This window comes from Falco cherrug, chromosome 12 (assembly GCF_023634085.1).
Source record: "Falco cherrug isolate bFalChe1 chromosome 12, bFalChe1.pri, whole genome shotgun sequence".
NCBI classification, from domain to species: domain Eukaryota; kingdom Metazoa; phylum Chordata; class Aves; order Falconiformes; family Falconidae; genus Falco; species Falco cherrug.
In genome coordinates, this window is record NC_073708.1 from 9528992 (window position 1) to 9548298 (window position 19307).

The 19307-nt window shown below is 40.3% G+C and overlaps 1 protein-coding gene across 6 annotated transcripts in view; it reads left to right on the plus strand.

Moving 5' to 3' along the window:
* The window catches only part of MTA1 (metastasis associated 1), a 93777-nt gene that overhangs the window by 22864 nt on the left and 51606 nt on the right, over positions 1–19307 (plus strand). For all 6 annotated transcript variants that reach the window (XM_055724347.1, XM_055724351.1, XM_055724349.1 and 3 more), the window contains exons 2-6: positions 1426–1493; positions 3831–3924; positions 11846–11972; positions 12160–12223; positions 18027–18144. In XM_055724347.1, coding sequence (XP_055580322.1) covers positions 1426–1493; positions 3831–3924; positions 11846–11972; positions 12160–12223; positions 18027–18144 — 471 coding nt within the window. The remainder of the gene's footprint in view (positions 1–1425; positions 1494–3830; positions 3925–11845; positions 11973–12159; positions 12224–18026; positions 18145–19307) is intronic.

Consider the following 19307-nt stretch of genomic DNA (forward strand, 5'->3'; position numbering starts at 1 on the left):
ACTGCTGTTGGCAGGCCGGGCGAGCTGCCGGCCCCGTCGCTGCCTCTTCTTGTGCCCGTAGTGCTGCCCGTAGCCGGGAGAGCTGCACAGGGGCTTGGGTACTCGGGGAGCCGCAGGGGCTGCTGCGGGACGCCGGGGGTGATGCTCTGGTGGCTCCCGGCCACCCTGGAGCTGAGGGCGATCGGAAACTCTCCTGGTGCAGCTTTTCAGGAGCCGGAAGCCCCTGGGGGAGACGTTTGCTTTCCTCTGGGCTGGGGAGGGGGCAGCATCACCTCTGGTACCCATTGCCCTTTTCACAAGCGTTTCGGGGAGATTAAGGCTAACAGCTTAGGTCGTTGTCTCCATTTACAAAAGGCTAGCACCGCTAAGCACCCATTCATCGTTGGGGCATCGTGCTAACGTGCTCACTGCTGATTACCTGAGTCGTGCCCAGGGGCTATGGCAGTTTGGCTCCAAACACAAATGAGCTGGGATTTCTGGACGGAAATCGTCTTAAATGTAGTAGATAGTCTTGGAAGGAATGGTTGGATCTGCAGGCAAGGTCAGCATCCCAGGAGGGGTGGCTGCGGGGGGTGGGTGGGTGGGGGGGGGGGGGGGGGCGGGGAGGGGAGTTCCACCCTCTTTTTGTCTCCCTTAAGGCTTAGGGTTTGGTTTCTGCAGGTTTGGGAGATAAAAGCCAAGTCCATTCAGGACTCTTGAGCTTCTGTTTCCTTACCTGTAAAAATGAGCGTTTAAGCTTGGAGCTCAGTAATCCCATGTAATTTATATAGCACTTGTTGATGTGTCTCTGATACTACTTTTTTCTTTTTTTGAAATCACTACCTTGGGTAAAGCACTAACTTTCTTCCTTTAACTTAAGAGGTTTATCCTGCTTGAAAATAATGAATTTACTGACCTGTTTGGCTTACTATATGGGGTTTTGTTAATGGTACTTTTAGGATAATGCAGATGTGGAAAAACAAGAAGTAGAGAAAAAGATATGAGAGAAACAAAGAATGAAACTGTATTCTAGGGAAAAGGGCAGTATGTGTAAGCTGAGCTGGAGAGGGAAAGGAAACATCTCGTATTGCTGGTGAGAAGTGGCTGGATTTTGATAAGAGGAAGCAAGTGAAGACAACAGGGATCAAAGTGGAAATAAAGTGATCAGAGAGAGAAGAAAGATCGTATGCTCTGCTTTGCAGGCTGACAGTAGAGCTCCAGCGTGGTTGGGTTTTTTTTTTGTGTGTGTGTGTCGTCGAGTGAGTATCGCTTTCAGGTTCCACTAATATATGCTCCTTATACTGGCATGGATTTTGTATTTCCTTGCTTAAAATCCTGGATTTAGTAGGAAATGGATTTGGTATGGTGTCTCTAACAAGTGTATATGTGAGGCTTTGATTTGATTTTTAGCAGATTTTAAAGAGTCTTTTTTTCTTTTTTTGTCAGATTATGTCTACTTCGAAAATTCTTCAAGTAACCCATATTTGATACGAAGAATAGAAGAGCTCAATAAGGTAAACAAAGTTTTCCATCAAGCCTTTGAAGCTAATTGATTTCACGATCTGTTTGATGTGATTAAAATCAAAACAATTCTTTAGCAGTTCTCTGGTAATTACAAGCTTAAAAGTACTTTTGTTCTGATAACTTTCCGGAATGTTTTGAGACCTGCTAGATTGTTCTCCTTTGGTATGAGAGGGCTGAGCGTCAATGGTAGGTCATTTGCAAGGTGATTGTGCCTACTTGTAGGGCAGGAGATCTCTGCAGTTCTTCAGCTCTGTGCCAGCTTCAGGCGATATGGAGATAATACAACAGTTTGCCTAGAGGCTGTGGAGACCTTGTAATTTGATCTTTCTTGGGGGAGACTCTTGCTCAGCAGGAGGGTTTGGAGCTGTTATCTGCTTCCTCAGACTTTGTCTTTGCTGGTTGTCCTTTGGGCCACTGTATTATTTCATCTGCCAAATTTCCCTTTCATTGGCTCCAAAAGGGAAGCATGATAGCTTCTATGTGGGAAGCCAGCTGAAGGCCTCGCTGCTGAAATTTTACCTAGTTGAGGATGGAAGACTGTTAGGAAGCAGTTAGCTGTGTCCTAAATGTGCCACTTTCTCAGGTTTAATACCAAAGTGTCCATTGCAGCCCGTACAGAAGTAGTGTAACATTGCTGGTTTGGATTTGAATTTGAATTAGTGACTAAAATTAGATCTCTCTCTTCAGCCACCAGTGATGGAAAAACATGTTTTTCTAAAGCAGTTACTTGGAAGAGAAAATTTATTGATACAATGACAAACAAAGGATCTGAAGGCTTAGACATCCTTGTAACCTCTTCTTTTTAGTAGAGGCCTTTTGCAGAAATACTTTGTCTCCCATTGATAGAACTCACTCTTGTTTCCAAAATGTTCACAGTGAATCCATAGACATGAGGTATCAGTAGCAGATTTGTTGATCGCTTTCTAGGAAAGTGTTGCTTCCCCCTCTTCATTCTTCCCCCACTTTGAAAAAAGAACTTTCAGCCTGGATGGCTCATCTTGGTGCAGCTCTTGCTTGAGCTGTAATTTTTCTGATGTACTGTTGAAGATGGGTCTTTCAGGCTGAAACGAATCGTGCCTGAGCAAATAAATTAAATAGATGATTTTACATTGCAGCTGTCTGTGTTTTAACAAAATGGCTCCTGCCTTTGTATTTTAGTTCCTCAAAATTTAGAAGTTCTGAATTATTTAACAGCAAAGCATGGAAATCTTGCAGGCTTTGTACCAAAACCTGGTAGGCCGCAAGGGGAAATATTTGTGCATGTGTATATTGTCCGATTACTTTTTTTCCTTTGTGTAGGAAAACTGGTGTTATAAAAAGTGAGAATTTTTCCTCCATTCACATCTGAGCAACAAGCGTGTAAATCGGTTTTTATGTTGCGTCCTTGTGGACAGATTGCTTGTCCACTACCTTTTTTGGAGACTTCCCAGAGTGGAATTTATGTCTTAGTGTTCTGGTTTCTTAGTGTGCCATTGTTATGGTTTTCAAGGACTCTTCAGTAGTAGGATACAACTCTTTGAAGTTACATTTTCATTATTTGTTGGTTTGTTTTAGAGACAGTAGATTGGTTGGGGCTGTTGCAAACCCAGTGTATTTCCCCTAGAGTTTGTCCAAAGCCAGTTTCACAATTTCACAGGTGCCATCTTACAAGTGATTGATCACCTGTCTCATTTTAAGAGTTCTAAGAAAAAAAAATCCCAAACTTTCAAGGATCCAAACTTTTTTGTACGTTGTCACTGATGTAGAGTTTATTGCCTGGTGCAGCTTCCCTTGTTCTCCTTTTGGAATCGTTTTTCTGTGTTGGCCGTTGTTTGGTGCCGTTAGAGAACGAAAACCTTATGTGATTTCTATTGTGAAAGTAATAATGGCTGGGTTCATTTTTGCCTTCCTGCTGTCTTAACAGACTTGGAGAACAGCCTAAGCCTGAATCCTGTTGTTATATTTCAGTTTTATTATTGGGATTTTAAATATGCTTTTGAATTCTACTTAATGTAGGCATTGCCTGAAAAGTGGCAAAGTGGCTTGTTAATGTATTTTAACTGCAGGTAAGTGGTTTTTTTCTCACCCCTCGAAACATCGGTAACTTCTAAAAATGGTGATCCCACAAAAACAATTAGGAGGGAAGGACCAAACACTGTTTCCCTACCTTGAAATGGATCACGCCAGAGTCTGTGTGTTAGATAACCAGTGTGCAGCTGGAGGGTGCCAAAAGGCGATGCTGTGTAGTTCTTGTGCAAAATTCCAAATTATTTATGAAGTTTCTAGTTCGGTGTGTACAGTTCAGTTCTTGATTTGTGCTCAGTGCTTTTTCTTTTTTCCTGTTTCAGACTGCCAATGGAAATGTGGAAGCAAAGGTGGTATGTTTCTACAGGAGAAGAGACATATCAAGTACACTTATTGTATTGGCAGACAAACATGCAAGTAAGCTTGTTTGTGTTCAGATTGCTTCTACAAAAAATTGCCAAAATTGAGTAGAACTTTGATACTGCAGTTACAATTATCAGTATTATTATTAAATGTCCTTTTTCTGTGCTCATCTTCAGCAATTTGCATTACTTGTTTGGCTGACTTTTTCTTTCTCCCCCTGGCGCCTGCCCCCCCCCCCCCCCCCCCCCCCCCCCCCCCCCCCCTTTGGTGTATGGCTTGAATATGGTGGCAACAGGACTGAAATTTTCAGTTAGGGTTGAATAAAAGACATGTTACTTGCTCCACAGTAGTGAATTTATTAATTTTGGAATGAGAGGTAGTTTTCTCCCTGTCTCATATGTTACTTCTCATGAATTATTTGGAAAAACCCCTCAAACTTACTTTATGAGTAAATCAAATAGACTGAACATAGGAAACAGACTTGAAACTTGGCTAATAGAAATGATCTTTAAATTTCGTTATTAATATTTTTTGTATAGCTTTTGTCTGAACATGCTCAGGCAATACACTTTAATAGCACTGAATTATAGGACATCTGATCGCTATTTTGAATATTTCAAGTTCTTTTGTTAGGAAAAAACAATGCCTGTGCTGAAATGAGACTTAGAAACTGTAACCTTTTTGAGTACTGTAGTTACTCAATAATTAAAAAAAAAAAAAAAAGGCATGAAACTATGAAACTAAAGTATCAAAAAATTCAGGACGTTGTTCATGACCTTATATCAGTCACCCTTGCATGTATGCCTTGCACAACTAATAAATTTCTTGATTTTTATTATTTTAAAGAATGTTGTGTTAACTTACGTTGGCATTTATTCCCATCCCAGGGAGATCAGAGGCATGTGAGATATCTTGCTGAGTAGAGATGGAAGCTTATTTCTAAACAAATTTAGTGTTATGATTATCTTTCAATTATAGAAACAGTTTTAAAATGCTAAAAAGTGCATACAAAAAATAGTTATATGTCAGTATAGATCAGATATTTGTGTATATAAATCTGTAAGGCAAGATACTGCAAAAAAAATTCAGATGGTTTAAGAAAAAAAAAAAACCAACCTGAAAAACACCAACCCACACAAAATAACTGAGAAGCTGGTGTAGATCTTTGTGTTCTGAACCTGAAAGGTGGTGAGCATGATGCACTACCTGGCTCTCAAGGGGAGTATCAGTCTCCAGGGAAGAAATAATGCAACATATTCCATGACATTGGACACTTTATCTGGGGTGCTTTCAGCCTGTTTTACCCCATCCCAGTTGCCAGTGAGGATTAGATTTGAGTTCGTTGCACCTTCCTCTGCCAGTTCAGCGTCCCTCTTGTCCTGTCCTTGCAAGGTGATGGACACAGTTCTAACAAAACAGACATTACTGAAACAGATGTGTTGAAAGGGAGAAAAAGGCTAAGCAGGTGGAGTTACTAAATGGTTTTTACTTGTAAACAGTGGAGTATGTGTGATGTAGCTGTTCAGATTGCTTAAAGTCTAGCAAAAAGCATGGACAGCCATATTAATCCTTGTAATTCAAGGCACATACGTAAATGAAAAAGAAGCAATCCTATCTGGGCATGTCAGAATTAGGATTTAGCTGCCAAATATCATTGTCTTTTAATGCGCTGCTTGGTGCGTATATGAATAGACTGCGATGTATACGTAATACAGATCTACCTAGTTGTACTGCATGGGGATTGATTTAATCAGAGATTCAGTTTTAATAATGAATATAATGTCTTGCTGTGTTCTGGTGCTTAGTGCCGTTGGGGAAAACGTGCAGCAAAATTAGCCCCTTATTGATAAATTTGAGTATTTTCTATTGTAGATTCAAGTCCAAATAAGTCCCTCCATTGCAGCCATACCTTGACAAAGAGTCACGTGGCCCTGAGATGAGATTTGGCTGTGTTGCAGAATTGTGGTAGCAGGCAAAGCTTTTTTTGATATCTCTTCAGTGCAGCAGTACTCATTTTATCTGAGAATACTGAAGCTTAATAGGAGCTTCACTGTAAACAACGTGACTATTGATTCCTTCATCTGTGTCTCACTTCACTAGATTTAGTAAAGGAAGCAGGTAGGAATGATTCAAAGAAACACGTCTCAGGCTGAAAATGAAAAACCTGCAAAGGTTGGTTTCTTTTTTTGCGATAAGAAATTTAAGTTGTTTTTTTTAAAATGCAAACAAATAATTCATTGTTCGTATTCATATGTGTTTGAAAGACAGTAAAATTCTTCTGTAGCACAATCCTATTAATAGAGCCACCAGAGACAAATGAGGCGGTCTCCTAGTGTAAATTTCATTAGTAACTAGCATTTTTTCCAGTATGTTTCTTTCTGGTGCAGAATAAAATTGCTACTAAATGACTTCCATTTATGTAGATAGATGTGCTGTTGTGTGGCTTCCGTTCTTCTAAAGGAGGGAGAAGACAGTAAAGCTAAGCTTTTGGACAGCCATTAGTTCTTTAGTCTGGAAAAAAAATACCTATATCCTGCACGATATAATGAAATTAAATTTTGTGGATGTTAAGATTCTAGTGCAGATACTCAACAATGTCACTGACTTTGAGTTCATTTCCATAAAGTCTCCTGTTGCCTCATTTTGATGCATTTGCAGTAGATGTACGTATCTGCATCGCTGATCTTTTAACTGCCTTTGTTCAGCTGATTAATGGAGCTTTCTGACTGCAGACATTTCTGGATTCACAGAGTCTTCTGTTTAAGATGCCCTTATTTTAGACCTACTGTTGAGATCAATGCAGTCAGAGCGCCAAGTAATGGGAAGATAGGCCAGCACACGAATGGAAAAAGTGTATATATAATTCTGAAATATTTTTTCCCCTTCCAATAAAGGAAGGAAAAAGATGTGATTGTGAAATGAATGTTGCAAAGTTTTGAAAAAAAAAAATAAAATACAAAAAAAGGCTTATGCTTTAGTTTGTATAATCCATCAGATCTCTGAAACTGACAAGTCTGAGATGTTGTCTTTTCTCATAACTCTTTATAAAGAGAAATGAGTTGGAAGCACCTTATTCTGTAGTTGGTGACTGTAAATTAGTACCTGATGTATGCAACCTGATTCTTGGATTTGATCTGTGATCTTACTATTTTTATCATATGATATAAAGCTTGTCTGGGCTGTCCTATAAATCTTTCAGCCTTATAATGGATTGCATACATTGTTAGTGCTTCTTATTCATAAGCCTCTTTAATTACCTCACCAATTATTCTACGGAATTTCTCCACCTGTTTCTGAAATGAGCCTGCTTCACCAGTAGCAGACTATTTAATGTTCTTGCCCAGAGACTTTGTAGTAGTTTAAGATGTTGTATGCAAACAAGATTGGAGGCAGAACTTGATAGAAGTGAAGTGGGAAGGGCAGTTTACTCCTCAAGCTACTGTTGGATGCTGTGACTATATATTTTCTCTATACAAAGTGTCTGTATAATGTCTCAAATAGTTCCATGTATAATTAAGGCAGTATTTCTGACAGCAGGAATACAGCCTCCTATCCTCCCTCCTAACGATCCACCCCCCACCATCTCCATATATTTGTGATCTGTCTTAACGACCACAGTTTTTGCTTCATTAAAAATGTTTATCCTGATTTGTATAACAATGGAGAAGTGAGTAGTTAGTGCTGGCCGGTTTGGCAGGTTTATGGTTAGCTTTCAGCAGCTGATGTTTGGGTGCCAGGCACACATGGCAGTGTGGTTTTCTAAGTGCCAAAGCTTCTAAAAATAAACGTCTTGCAGTGTTGAGGTGGTGTTGCTCAGTCAGTCCATGAGTTGCATGAGACCTGTGTGCCTAAACAGATAGGAGGTCTATTGAGTTTGGATGTTTGCTTATTTTTTTTAGTTTTAGATAACACCAGTCTAAATGCACTTTGGCAATAGCTTCACAAATTAGTTTGGTGGGGTTTTTTATATATTTCTTCCATTTTATTCCCCTTCTCCTCCATTTTCTCCCAACAGCACACGTGCAGATTTAGGAGAAGTCAAAATCATTAATCCACTCACACTTTGGCTCTGTTGTTACTGAGAGGAGGAAACTGGTTTTTCTCTCATGGGGGTGGTGCGGTTAGGAAAGATATACTAAGTGTCCAAAATAGTGTCTGTTTGCTCTGTCTGCTACCTGTAATAGTAGCCACAGCTGCAAAGGATGATCACAGGAAGTTTCTGGAAGAGATCACAGTGGGATGTCTTGATAATGTGGCAAACACCTTCTGAAGTGTCAACGTATAAGGATTTCTATTTGTTAACATGTTCACTGTATTTTCTATAGCTATCAATACCTGGGTTTCAGTAGAGAGAAAAAATTAATAAGGCTGAGGCTTAACAGACCTTTTGAAACTGGACCTGGGGGAAGGAAGGTGGTGGTTGGTGTATTGTTCTTCTGAGCTGCTTAGTTGAGCTGTTAAAGCACCAAGAGTTTAAGCTTCCTTTGCTACTGAAAGAACTGTTGTGCAGGTCACTAGCACTGGCTTTACTGTGTTTCCCAACGTTTTGACCCCGGTTTTTTTTTCTTTTTCCTTTACATTTTTTTGCTATTGATAACCATGCTGATTCTGTTACTGCAGACTGTCTCCCAGGCTGGACAACCTAGTGTGCTCTCTATTTCTGTATCACGTTTGCCTTGCTGCCATTTCTGAATTGTGCTATGTAGCTACTTGTACAACACCCAGAATGCAGAGAAAGGGCTGATGCTTTCTGCTTCTGGTGCAGGGAGCCCAACCTGATCTATAGAAAATTGCTATTCTTTCTAGTGTCTAGCAAATATTGATGTTTAATTTTGCATCTCACATACCCAGTCATTTTAAATTACAATTACTGCCTCTTGGGTTTCTCCTGCCAACTCAAAGTTTACTCTTTCTAATTATTTTTCCCCATATATGTTAGCTTCCACATGAGTCCTGCTGTTCGTGTCCAATCTGCCTGTCTCTTGTTTCCAATATAAGTCATCTTCAAGTTTTGTTAATGTGCTATTAACAATTCTTTCATCAGATATTAAATAATAAATACACTTGCAGCATTCTACTGACGACTACTGCATAGCTGATATATTACTATTTGTATTAAGACTAAATGTTTAGTTTAAAATTTGCACTGGCACATCTATCAAGCAGAGCTTGATTTTGATGTAAAGCTTTATGAGAGCATTGAAGTCCCAGTATACTGCACCTACTGTATTCCCATACCGCTTATCCTACAGGGCTGTAAAAAATGCAGGCAAGTCTTCCTGAAAAGATTCCTTATATTTTTAAAATATCTATATATATAATTTATTATTATTTTTTTTTAAGACTGTGGTCCTTATTTCTCAGGGGCTACCATTCTTGAGGGTGAAGGTCTGCTTTACTTAGAGCTTGATGCTTGAGCTATAGGAGGGTGAAGTGCAGCTGTGTGGTACAAGCTTGTCACGGAACCAGAGGCTGGGCCAGACCCTGTGGTGGTTTATATAGCTTGACCGAAGCCTTTGTTGTCCCTGCAGAGCCGGTGAGGTGGTGTTAGTTTTTGTCGAAGCCACTTCTGCGTTACTACAGTGAGGCAGAGGATCCTGTGCTGGATCCAGTCCTGTATTTTCTCCTTCTTCCCTTCATTCCCAATGCATTTGCCAGGTTCATTCTTTTCAGTACTAAATCATGGCTGTGAAAAAGAAAGGGGAAAGATGCTTGTGTAGATTTGTTTGTTATTTCTGGGAATATTCCTACCTGTCTTTGGGACCTATGACAGTTTAACTTCTTCCTGTGCAGGGAGTTGTTTGTTAGCTGTAGAAATGTCTGCAGTGTTTTTGTTTGTTTGTTTTAAGAAAAAAGTATTGTGCTTTTTCATTTTGAAAGGTTGTGCATAGCAGAGCTGGCATAAGAAGAAAATGTGTGCTTCCCACCTTCCTTATTTTATTACGAAAGCTAGACATATAAATAAAACGCTGGTTGGAAGACAAGCCTGTCTGAAGGGACGTGCTTCCCGAGATTAGCTTGGTGGTGCTGGGTGGTTTCATTTTGCTTTATAGAGTTGATTGGCACGTAGTAGTAGATATATATGTATATATTTTTAAACATATAATTTTTAAAAGCCCTAGGTTATTAAATATACTGAAGATATTAGGTATTTTAGGTTGTTCCTTACAGTATTTTTCCTGCATTAGATGGTGTACTATTCAATCTCCAAAAGCTGTTTTAAGTGGAGGCATAAATGCCTTTTCATTTGTGCATTCTTTGGTTTTTAGGCAAGCTAGCTTGGAACTTGCTCACTTGTTTGTGGATTGCTGCTGGTATATTTATAGTGTAGGTCAGCAGCCACAATATTAATTTTCAACTGAAACAGAATCCACTTCAGTAAATAAATTGCAGAACCATGAAACTGTGGCACAAATGTAAATTTGGCATTGTAGTTCCTAGGAAAATATTAAAATGTAAGTGCATGCTGCTATCTGCTCAACAGCTCGTGTGCTGTAAGAGCTGTTGTATGTTGCAGTCTGGTTTAATTATGCTACTATTTTTTTCCCTTCCTTGCTGGAGCAGCTTACCTGAGGGGCTTATAAACCCCAAGTCTTTTTCCAGGACAGTAAAACAGTTGTAAATTGTGGGGAACCTGAAGGGTACATAATTTTGTGTCACCCCCTTTGGCATAATGGTGGCCTATTTAAAACTAAATGCAACTTCAGTGTTTTATAAAATGGAGAGCTCTCCTTTCAGTTTGCTTTATTTTGGGATAACTATGAGGATTATAGTTAACTAATCTTATGGGTATATAAGTCATAACTGTGCCTGTATGTGTTTCTGACTAGAAATGTTTCTTGGCAACAACTGTTGAATTAAGCTGCAGGCATAAGCCTGCTCTTTGAGAGTGCTGCTGCCGTAAAATTAGAGCTTTACGATTCATATATGAGACTTTACAGCGCATTCTACTACAGTCTGGGAAACTTCTGTGGTTTTGGAAAATACAGTAACTGCCTTAATTTCTTAGGGAAGAAAGAAGTCTGATGATATCTTATGCAGTCCATCATGGAGAAATTTTGCAGCTTATTTTGGAGTATTTTGCCTTTTGTTGCTTTTATCTTGCATAATTGACAGGATACTTGCTAATGAACACAAAACATACAATTTATTTCTTACAAGAAAGTTGCCTGGAGATGTTTTGGATCAGCTGTGTATCAGTGTGGATGTGATTTCATATATTTACTTTGGCACTCACCTGAAAACTGGTTTGATGGAGCCTGGATAGCTCCAAGCCAGAGATGGTGGATTCTGACTGCAGGAAAAACCAAGCTTTTTCAATGCGGGAGTTGCAGTCGAACGCGTGTGGTGTGGTAGGGTAGGGCGGGTGGCAATGCTGACCTTAGGTCCTCGGTTACACTCCCGGTAATCTTGTGACTGTGATCTACCTACTGGCTGAGGCTGGGGTGAGGAGAACAAAATACTCTAAATAAGTACAGTAAGCTTTTCAGTGGGCATTTCCTGCAAAAGCTTTTGAAGTCAGGATGGGGCAGAATGTGGTACCCTGGAAGAGGAGTAGGGTCTAAGGCAGCTGCTGCCTGGCAAAGAGGAAAGACTCGCTTTTACTGCCTCGCTCATGGAGTGTCGGCTGCTTCCTGGTGAATCTAACAGTGTAGCCATGGTCTCCAAGGGCAGCTCTCTGCACAGCTTCTCTGTTGGCAGCAGATTTGTGTGACTTGGTTTGGTGAGCTAGTGTGACCTGTGTGTACCTGGGATGCTTTGATCCCAGTGGTGACAATTCTTCACAGGCATTGTTTAAAGGATCTGTACTAATTATCTAATTGTTCAGTTGGCTGACGTGAGGATTCAGATGAAGTTGGATTTAATCTAAATAATGTGTTTTATTTAGCAAAGGGTTTGGAGCAGCTCATTCTGGTTGGCGCAGAATCAATACGTGCACTGTTCTTGATGATCAATTTTGTCTCTTTGTAACTAGGGGAAATGGAAGAGGAGATGGAAAATCCAGAAATGGTTGATTTACCAGAGAAACAGAAGCATCAGCTACGACATCGTGAGTTGTTTCTCTCACGACAGCTGGAATCTCTGCCAGCCACACACATTAGGTAATGACTGTTTTCTTCCAGTGCTTTTTTATTCAAAAAACAAATGGCATTATTACTATTCAAGTATTCTTCAATGTAAGATTAAATTCTGTGTACAACTTCAGTAATACCATCTTGTGAATCACATGAGCATTTAAGATGTTTTTTCATAAAATATGTTTCTCTTTTTTTCTTTTTTTTTTTTTAGAGGCAAATGCAGTGTTACTCTGTTAAATGAGACAGAATCCCTTAAATCATATCTGGAACGGGAGGTATGAACCATTTTGTGAATTGTGAAGCTTGAACAGTTTATTCTAGCACAGTTTAGGATTGGTGGCTTTTTGCTTGTTTTCTAATGGTGGTTCTTTTATTTCTACTCATACTGGGCATCGACAGTGGAAGCTTTAGGCTCCATACAGTTTTTCATTCTAATATAAAACTTTGTGGATCTAGAGGCCAGACCTGTTGTTTACACCTTTGTGACAATAAGCTGCCTCTCCTGTAAAGAGAGCCTGACTTTCTCATCAGCCTGGCAGTCTGAAAGTTCAACCCTGGAGGCTCATGCCCCAAATAAGATGGGGTGGAGGAGATCCAGGAACTGTAGCAGAGGGAGCGGAGCAGCAAGCGAAGCTGTATTTCTATATATTTGCTTTGTCCTGAAATCTTAACAGATGTATGTTAATGTGGTTTAAGCTTGATCTTGCCTCAGATTTCTGAGGAGCTTAGTTCCCTAGTTTTTGAGTTCACTGTTCAAAATATTTACCTGTAGTCTTTCATATGCCGCCACAGAGACTTAGATCCTTGAAAAACCCGCTTGTCAGTTAACTCAAGTCCAGCAGAAATGTACCCAATCTGACTCTTTAAAGGTACCTCAAAGCCAGCACTTGAAACTGAATTGTCTTGCACTGTTAATCATTATTCAGAATATGAATCTTGGGGGTTAAATTTTCAGGTATTTGGAGATTTGAAAAATTACTGTTGCAATGTATTTACACACCTTTAATTGTGGCTAGACCTCTGGCTGCCAGCTGGGTTAGACAGGTGTGGGATTCAGCAATCTGGGAGTTTTACTTCGGGAGATTGGCAAAGAGTTTCAGTATGTTATTATTTGAATACATCTGCAAGCATTACATTTGCATTTGAAAACAGTAAAATGTTATACAACAGAGGAAATCTTGTAATTAAAATCAGTAGCGTAACGGTCATTACCGGCCTTTAAGAGAAACAAGGAGAAAACAGGTCATTTTTTGCAAGGAGCGTACTGTAGTCTGTCTCATAGTTGGACTTTCTTTTTAAATGCTTTTTTAGCTTTCATTAGTACTTATTTAAGCATAAATTTAATTTAACCTTATACTCCAATTTAAGAGAATTTTAAACAAAGCACAGGGATTAAATAGTTTGGTTTCTCACTGGAATGTGAAACCAAAAACATGTTGAGTCTGCTCAGGGCTGCCAAATGGCAGTGCTTCAAACAAGGGCCGTTGTATTCAGAAATGTAACCAGCTAGCAGCCTAGGATATGCCAGTTCAAAAGCAGAAGTTAATCAAACTGAAATTATTTTAGATGTACTAGTACCCAACATTTAAGTAGTAGTGTTTGTTCTCGGTTGCTCCCAGCACATTTTTATTATCACGAATGTTACAGGTAGATACATTGATACAAGAGAAGGGAGCTTGCTTCCTCTAGTCACACAACTGCTCAGTTGCAGATGTAGGAATAGAAAGATTTCTTGTTTTTTCATCCTTTCGAACTCTCAAAATGCAAGATGAGTGATGCAGGTTATTTTTAAAACTGAGCAGGCGCTTAGAGATTTCACAGAATGAGAGAGTTCCCTGAATGTGTCCTGTCACTTAGCATGGTATTTTACTGTGGTGCAAACTAACTTGGACAGATGGTAAAGAAATTAAAGGCTCAGGAACACAAATGTGCTTGGGTGGAGGGTAAAGAGATTAAGAAAAGGAGATAGTTGTTGCCTGGTGAATTTGTAGCACTGGGTGGTATTGTTTTGAACTGTTTCTTCTCCCCCCCACCTCCCCCTTCTTAATCCATTCTTTACTTTCAGAATGTTTTGGGCTTTTTTTTGACATGGCTTCTGTCAATAAAACCTAAGCTGTTCTAGGGAATCTTGTCATTTGATTTCTTCTGTGTTATGACCACTGAAAGTAGGTTTTCAGCCTGAGGCTGTCTGCCTCGAAGGAGGTTAAACATGCAGACAGAAATTTTTAGGGAGATAGTAAGCACAGCAAAATTGCATTTGTGTTATCTCTGTTTTTCTCCTCCTACCCTTTCTCTGTCATCTTCCTCAGGAAGATTGCTCTGTTGCATTCAGAGAACAGGCTGAAGGGGGACTGGCATTGACTTCTTTACTGTGCCTGGCAAAATTGGGTTTGTAGCAGGAGTCAGGAATAGGAAGAAAAAGAGAAAAATCACTGGAAAACCTGAATTTCCTGTAGATACTGGATTCTCATGGATATCAAGAAAAGGGCATAGCCACTTAAGGCAAAAGCATTAGATTTCCCTGTTCTGTAGGAAACCATTTTACGTGTACCATCTATTTTACTGCTTTGCTAGGATATATCCAGGGGCTTGTGTGAATTTTGCCTGCTGGGCAGTTGTCTGGCATTTCTGTTGCTTTTGGTACCCTCCCCTTAAAAAAAATAATGCTCTCTAGTTAAATAATTCCCCCCCCCCTCACCCAAACAGAATTTTTGAAAGTAAGTTTGCAAGTTGTAATGAACTAACCATTATTTCTGCACTGTACTTTCACTTTGAACCTATTTTCTTTTTCCACTTCAGCAGTTTCTTAGTGGTGTCGGTTCTCGGCTATAGCTACAGGTAGCTTAGGGGCTTGGGTAGGGAAGCTCCAAGCATATGTGTCTGTCTAACACTTTGGAGGAGTAGAAAGTCATGATTTAATTTTAATTCTTGGCAGGTCATTTTAATTTTTCCAAACATGTTGGGTGTTTTCTGGGGTCTGAAATGGAGAAAACCCTTCTTTTTCTTCACTGCTGCAAACTCTGCATACAGTTTTGACAACTAAAATGAGCATGGAGGAATTTGAAAAGCCATGTTACTTTGTTGTGAACCTCACTCTTCTTCTGAAATCCTTCTGAAAAATTGTTCTGATCACGTAGTGGTGATCAAGAGTTCACATATCCTTTAGAATATGCAAGGATCTCTTTCTTCCTTAGACTATAGTTTGCATTGGCACTAAACTGGCATTTATTAACGTTTTTAGAAGTCCCACTCAGTTTGCATGAGCTAAATTTTATGCTTCTGTGGGGGAAGATGGTAGTGGTATTGCATTACCTCTGTGGATTACAGTCTGTCTTGTATTCGTGCTTGAGCCCTTAAACTTCCATCTTTTCTTTGTTGGGGAGAAGAGCCCAGGGGCTTTTAATTCTTCTGTTGAATCTGCTTGATTTGAGACAAAACTGGACAAGATATAAAAAGATGACCTGAGACTGGTAGAGAAAGATGGCTTTTATTTTGTAGAGAAACTTCATAGTGATAATCAATAAAACAAAAGCAGTAGGGCATCTAACGGTCAAATACCATGGGAGAAAACCCCTCCACAATGATTAGTTTTCCCTGGCCAAGAAAGACTGTGTTAAGAACTTGCCTGTAGAATTGGCCTTCCTTGGGGCCTACTGTGTTGTTATACTACAGTGGTTGGTTTGCGTATTTGCTGGGCAACGTGCCTGAAAAGCATTAATGTTGCACTGCATATGCTTTGTCCTCCAGTTAGGTATTCTCAAGCTGGAACAAATATACTACTATATTTATGACATGGAAGCTTGCAAGACAAAAAAACTTTTCCTATGCTTTATTTATGCAACAGTACATTCTCAGAATATTGTAGTATCGTGAACTTTGTGTGTGTCAGGGAGCAAGAGATCCAGATTTCTTTACACAGCTATAATTTAAATGAGTTTTCATATACTCTGAAGCTCCCTTCTGTCAGTAGGTTGATGTATTTTGACCCTGGTGCCTGTGGGAGTAGGAATCCGTTCTGTCAAAAAAGTGATTTGTTTAGGATGAAACCAAATCCCAGCCCCCCCCCCCCCCATGGGCAGCCCTTCCAGTGGACTTAGCTGGGTGTTGGAACAGGAGTTTGCCAAGTGTTAGCTGTGACTTTTATCCTGTTATCATGACGTAACATGAGATTGTTCTTGCCCTTGATTGTTCATGCTTCCACGGTGGGGAAACGGCATGTTTTCTGCTGGAGGAGATTGGTGTGAATTCCCTGCCTTGCCACTGCATAGGTGATACCTTTTTGTGCAGTAGTTTCCTTAGGTAGCAAAGCAGGTTTGGCTGTCTGGCTTGGCTCTTTTCTGGCTTTTTTTCTTCTCTTCCAGAGATGTTGCTGTCTTCCTGGAAAAACGCTGATTTTTAGATCAAAATTGAAGCAGAATATATGGAGTTAACACTCTTAAATCCTGTAATTGGATGCTGGATGCATTATACATGTAAAGGAAACACAGGAGACCTTACCTCTATGGCATCAGTCTTAGATTAATATGTGGAATGTGCAGGGCTGGAGAGCAGAACTAGTATGTACCTTTGAAGCCCTAGCCCACAGAATTTTTGCAATGTTACTGGGGAAACTCACAGCAATTCTTCCTTTTTTGGCCTTCGTATGACAGATTGGGAGACTCTCTTTTCCATTGCCACCTCTTCAGGAAGATGAACAGGGCTTGAAACTGATGCTGCTTTTGTCCTAATTTTTGTTGCATGCTGTTGACGCATACAAATATAGGGAAAGGGAAAATGAGGTGAGCATGAAATGAGATGTATTTAAGCAGAGTGCCTGCTATTGACACAGAAATATGGGGAAAGGGAAAACAAGCCAGAAACCCAAGATGTGAAAAAACGGCGCATTGCACATCCTTTGTTTCTGTTCAGAAACACTTCTCCGTCCTGGTGAGGGTGTTGCTGTGGATGGAGGTATGAGAGGTCACATTCTACCAGAGCGCTCTTCCTGCCCCATATCCCACGCTGTACTTTGATGGAGCATAGCTGGTCTCTGATGTGTCACATTCAGTAGCTATATCGAAGTACTTATCCATGCAGAAGAGTTTAATTACTTATACTGTGCAGTTTTAAGTAAATTTTGGCTGTTTTCTTTCTTCACCCTGGCAGGACATTCTTATTCTAGTATGACTTCTTGCTTTAATTTTACACACCCAGGTAACAGAAGCCAAGCAGCTTTTTTTTAGCCTTTTTCTCATCTGCTTGAACAAAAGCAACAAATTAATGTATTGCCACCTGCAGCTAATTACTGCAGCTGCCAAATCTGCTACCCCTCTACCAGTAGTGAGCAGAAGGAAGCATAGGGATTTAAGCATAGATGGTGGCAGAAAAGAAGCTGGTCAGCAGTGTGTCCCTGTGGCAAGGAAAGCCAAGCACATCCTGGTCTATATTAACGGGAGCATAGTGAGCAGATGCAGGGATGGGATCTCATCCCCTCAGTTCATCCCTTGAGACCACTTCTGGAGTCCTGTGTCCGGCTTTGGGCCTCCTGGCACCAAAGAGACATTGACATTCTGGAGCAAGTCCTGCAGAGGCTACAGAGGTTGGCTGGGGCTTCATGTGTCTGTGGGGTGTTTCGCTGGTACGGTTGTAACGTTCTGAAATTAGGCTTTAGTTTGTACCAATATTTCTGTGCAGATAAGTCACTAGCATCTAGTACTGCTGTTTTGGTATACAGAAAAGTGCAGTTTTGTGTTCTGAAACAGCTGGTACTACTAAAAAATACCTCCTGGCCCTTCTGAGCCTTGTTTGTGCAATAGAGGAGCTTTGTTCACTTCAACTTCAAAGACTTATTAAGGGTAGGGCCACTTTTGTGGAGAGCTGTTAACACTTACGTAGAAGAAAGTGGCAGCATTTAACATTGGGTTTTAAACCCGGTGGTTCATCTATTGTTTGTTCACCCAATTTTTTAAAAATAATATATATATATATATATAGGCAATAAACCCAAACTTAAAATGTAGAAGCTTGCTAGTGTGTATGCAAAGCTGGAAGTAAAAGCTAATAATACTGTTTACTTTTTTACTTTTGTTTTATTTTTAGGATTTCTTCTTTTATTCGCTAGTATATGATCCTCAACAAAAGACCCTACTCGCTGATAAAGGAGAGATCCGAGTTGGAAACAGATACCAGGCAGATATAACAGACTTACTAAAAGAGGGTAATTTCCATATTTATTTAAATTGTCAAGAGGCCATGTAGGATGCGGCCACTTCTATGTGTGCGGCCCTCATAGGTGTGGGAGGTGGAGGCTCCTGCTGCCAAGCCGTGCGTACAGCAATGGGCTGGTTTGTTGGTGTTGCTCACTGAACACAATTACTTATGTCTCAAACCAGTCTTTTAAGTGGGCATTTGTCCAAATCATAAAAGTTGTTGAAACAAATTGAATTAATTGGCTCTCTCAGAGCTTGCACTCTTTTTTAAGAGATTTCAGAATTTCCATGGGAAACAGAAACACAGCCTTTTGTGTTTTTAATCAAACCTTGCTTCCCTATAAAAGCCCCTCCCAAATTACTGCCAATTAAATACTGTCTCCCTTCATCAATTTGCCCATTATTGCTGGGTGCCTGTTCCTTGGAGCCCTCTCCCCATCCCAAGCGCTGGCTTTCAGCCTAGACTTCTCACCTGCAGAATGGGCAGGAGGAAGAATTTTCTGGCCTGAAGGTGTTGGGAGACCTCAGCCTGCCACCGCTGTTTCATGGAGCAGCAGCATGACCACAAGGGCCCTGGCCCGAGGAGAAGGGAGGAGTAGCAGTAACCGATACTAGTTACCAATTAGTACCTAACCTTAGCTTTGTCTTTCAGCCTGCTTTTGGATCTGTAGGGTAACGCAAAACCTGAGAGGGATGGGGAGTACTGGCATATAATTGCTCCTTTCTAAGACCCATGTAATGCACGGCCAAAGTGCTGGTATTTTGCTCCTAAGAGAACCCATGTTGGAAGGACCTTCTCCAAGAAGGACTTTCTCCAAGACTGGATGGGCAGAGATATGAAAGCAGTAAGATGCTTCTGTCTTTGCTTAGGAGCTTTGCTGATAGTGGTAGCCTCATACTAGCACAGGCAAACAAATTGGTCAGGACTTTTGCTTAATTTGTCTGTGAAACTGGTATTTACTCAAGCAGCTGGGCAAGCCTCCGAAGTGAGGATGAACTAATTTGAAAGGCATTCTCTTCCCTCAGTGGGCCAACACAGGGCTTCAGAGAAGGATAATCTCCAGATGTTATAAAGGGAGCAGAAAGAAGAAAAAGTCTCAGCTCCTGTACTTTTCCAGGGTATTTTGGTTTGTGTAGAGTTAGGAAAATAAAAGCAAGAGAGTCTGATGCT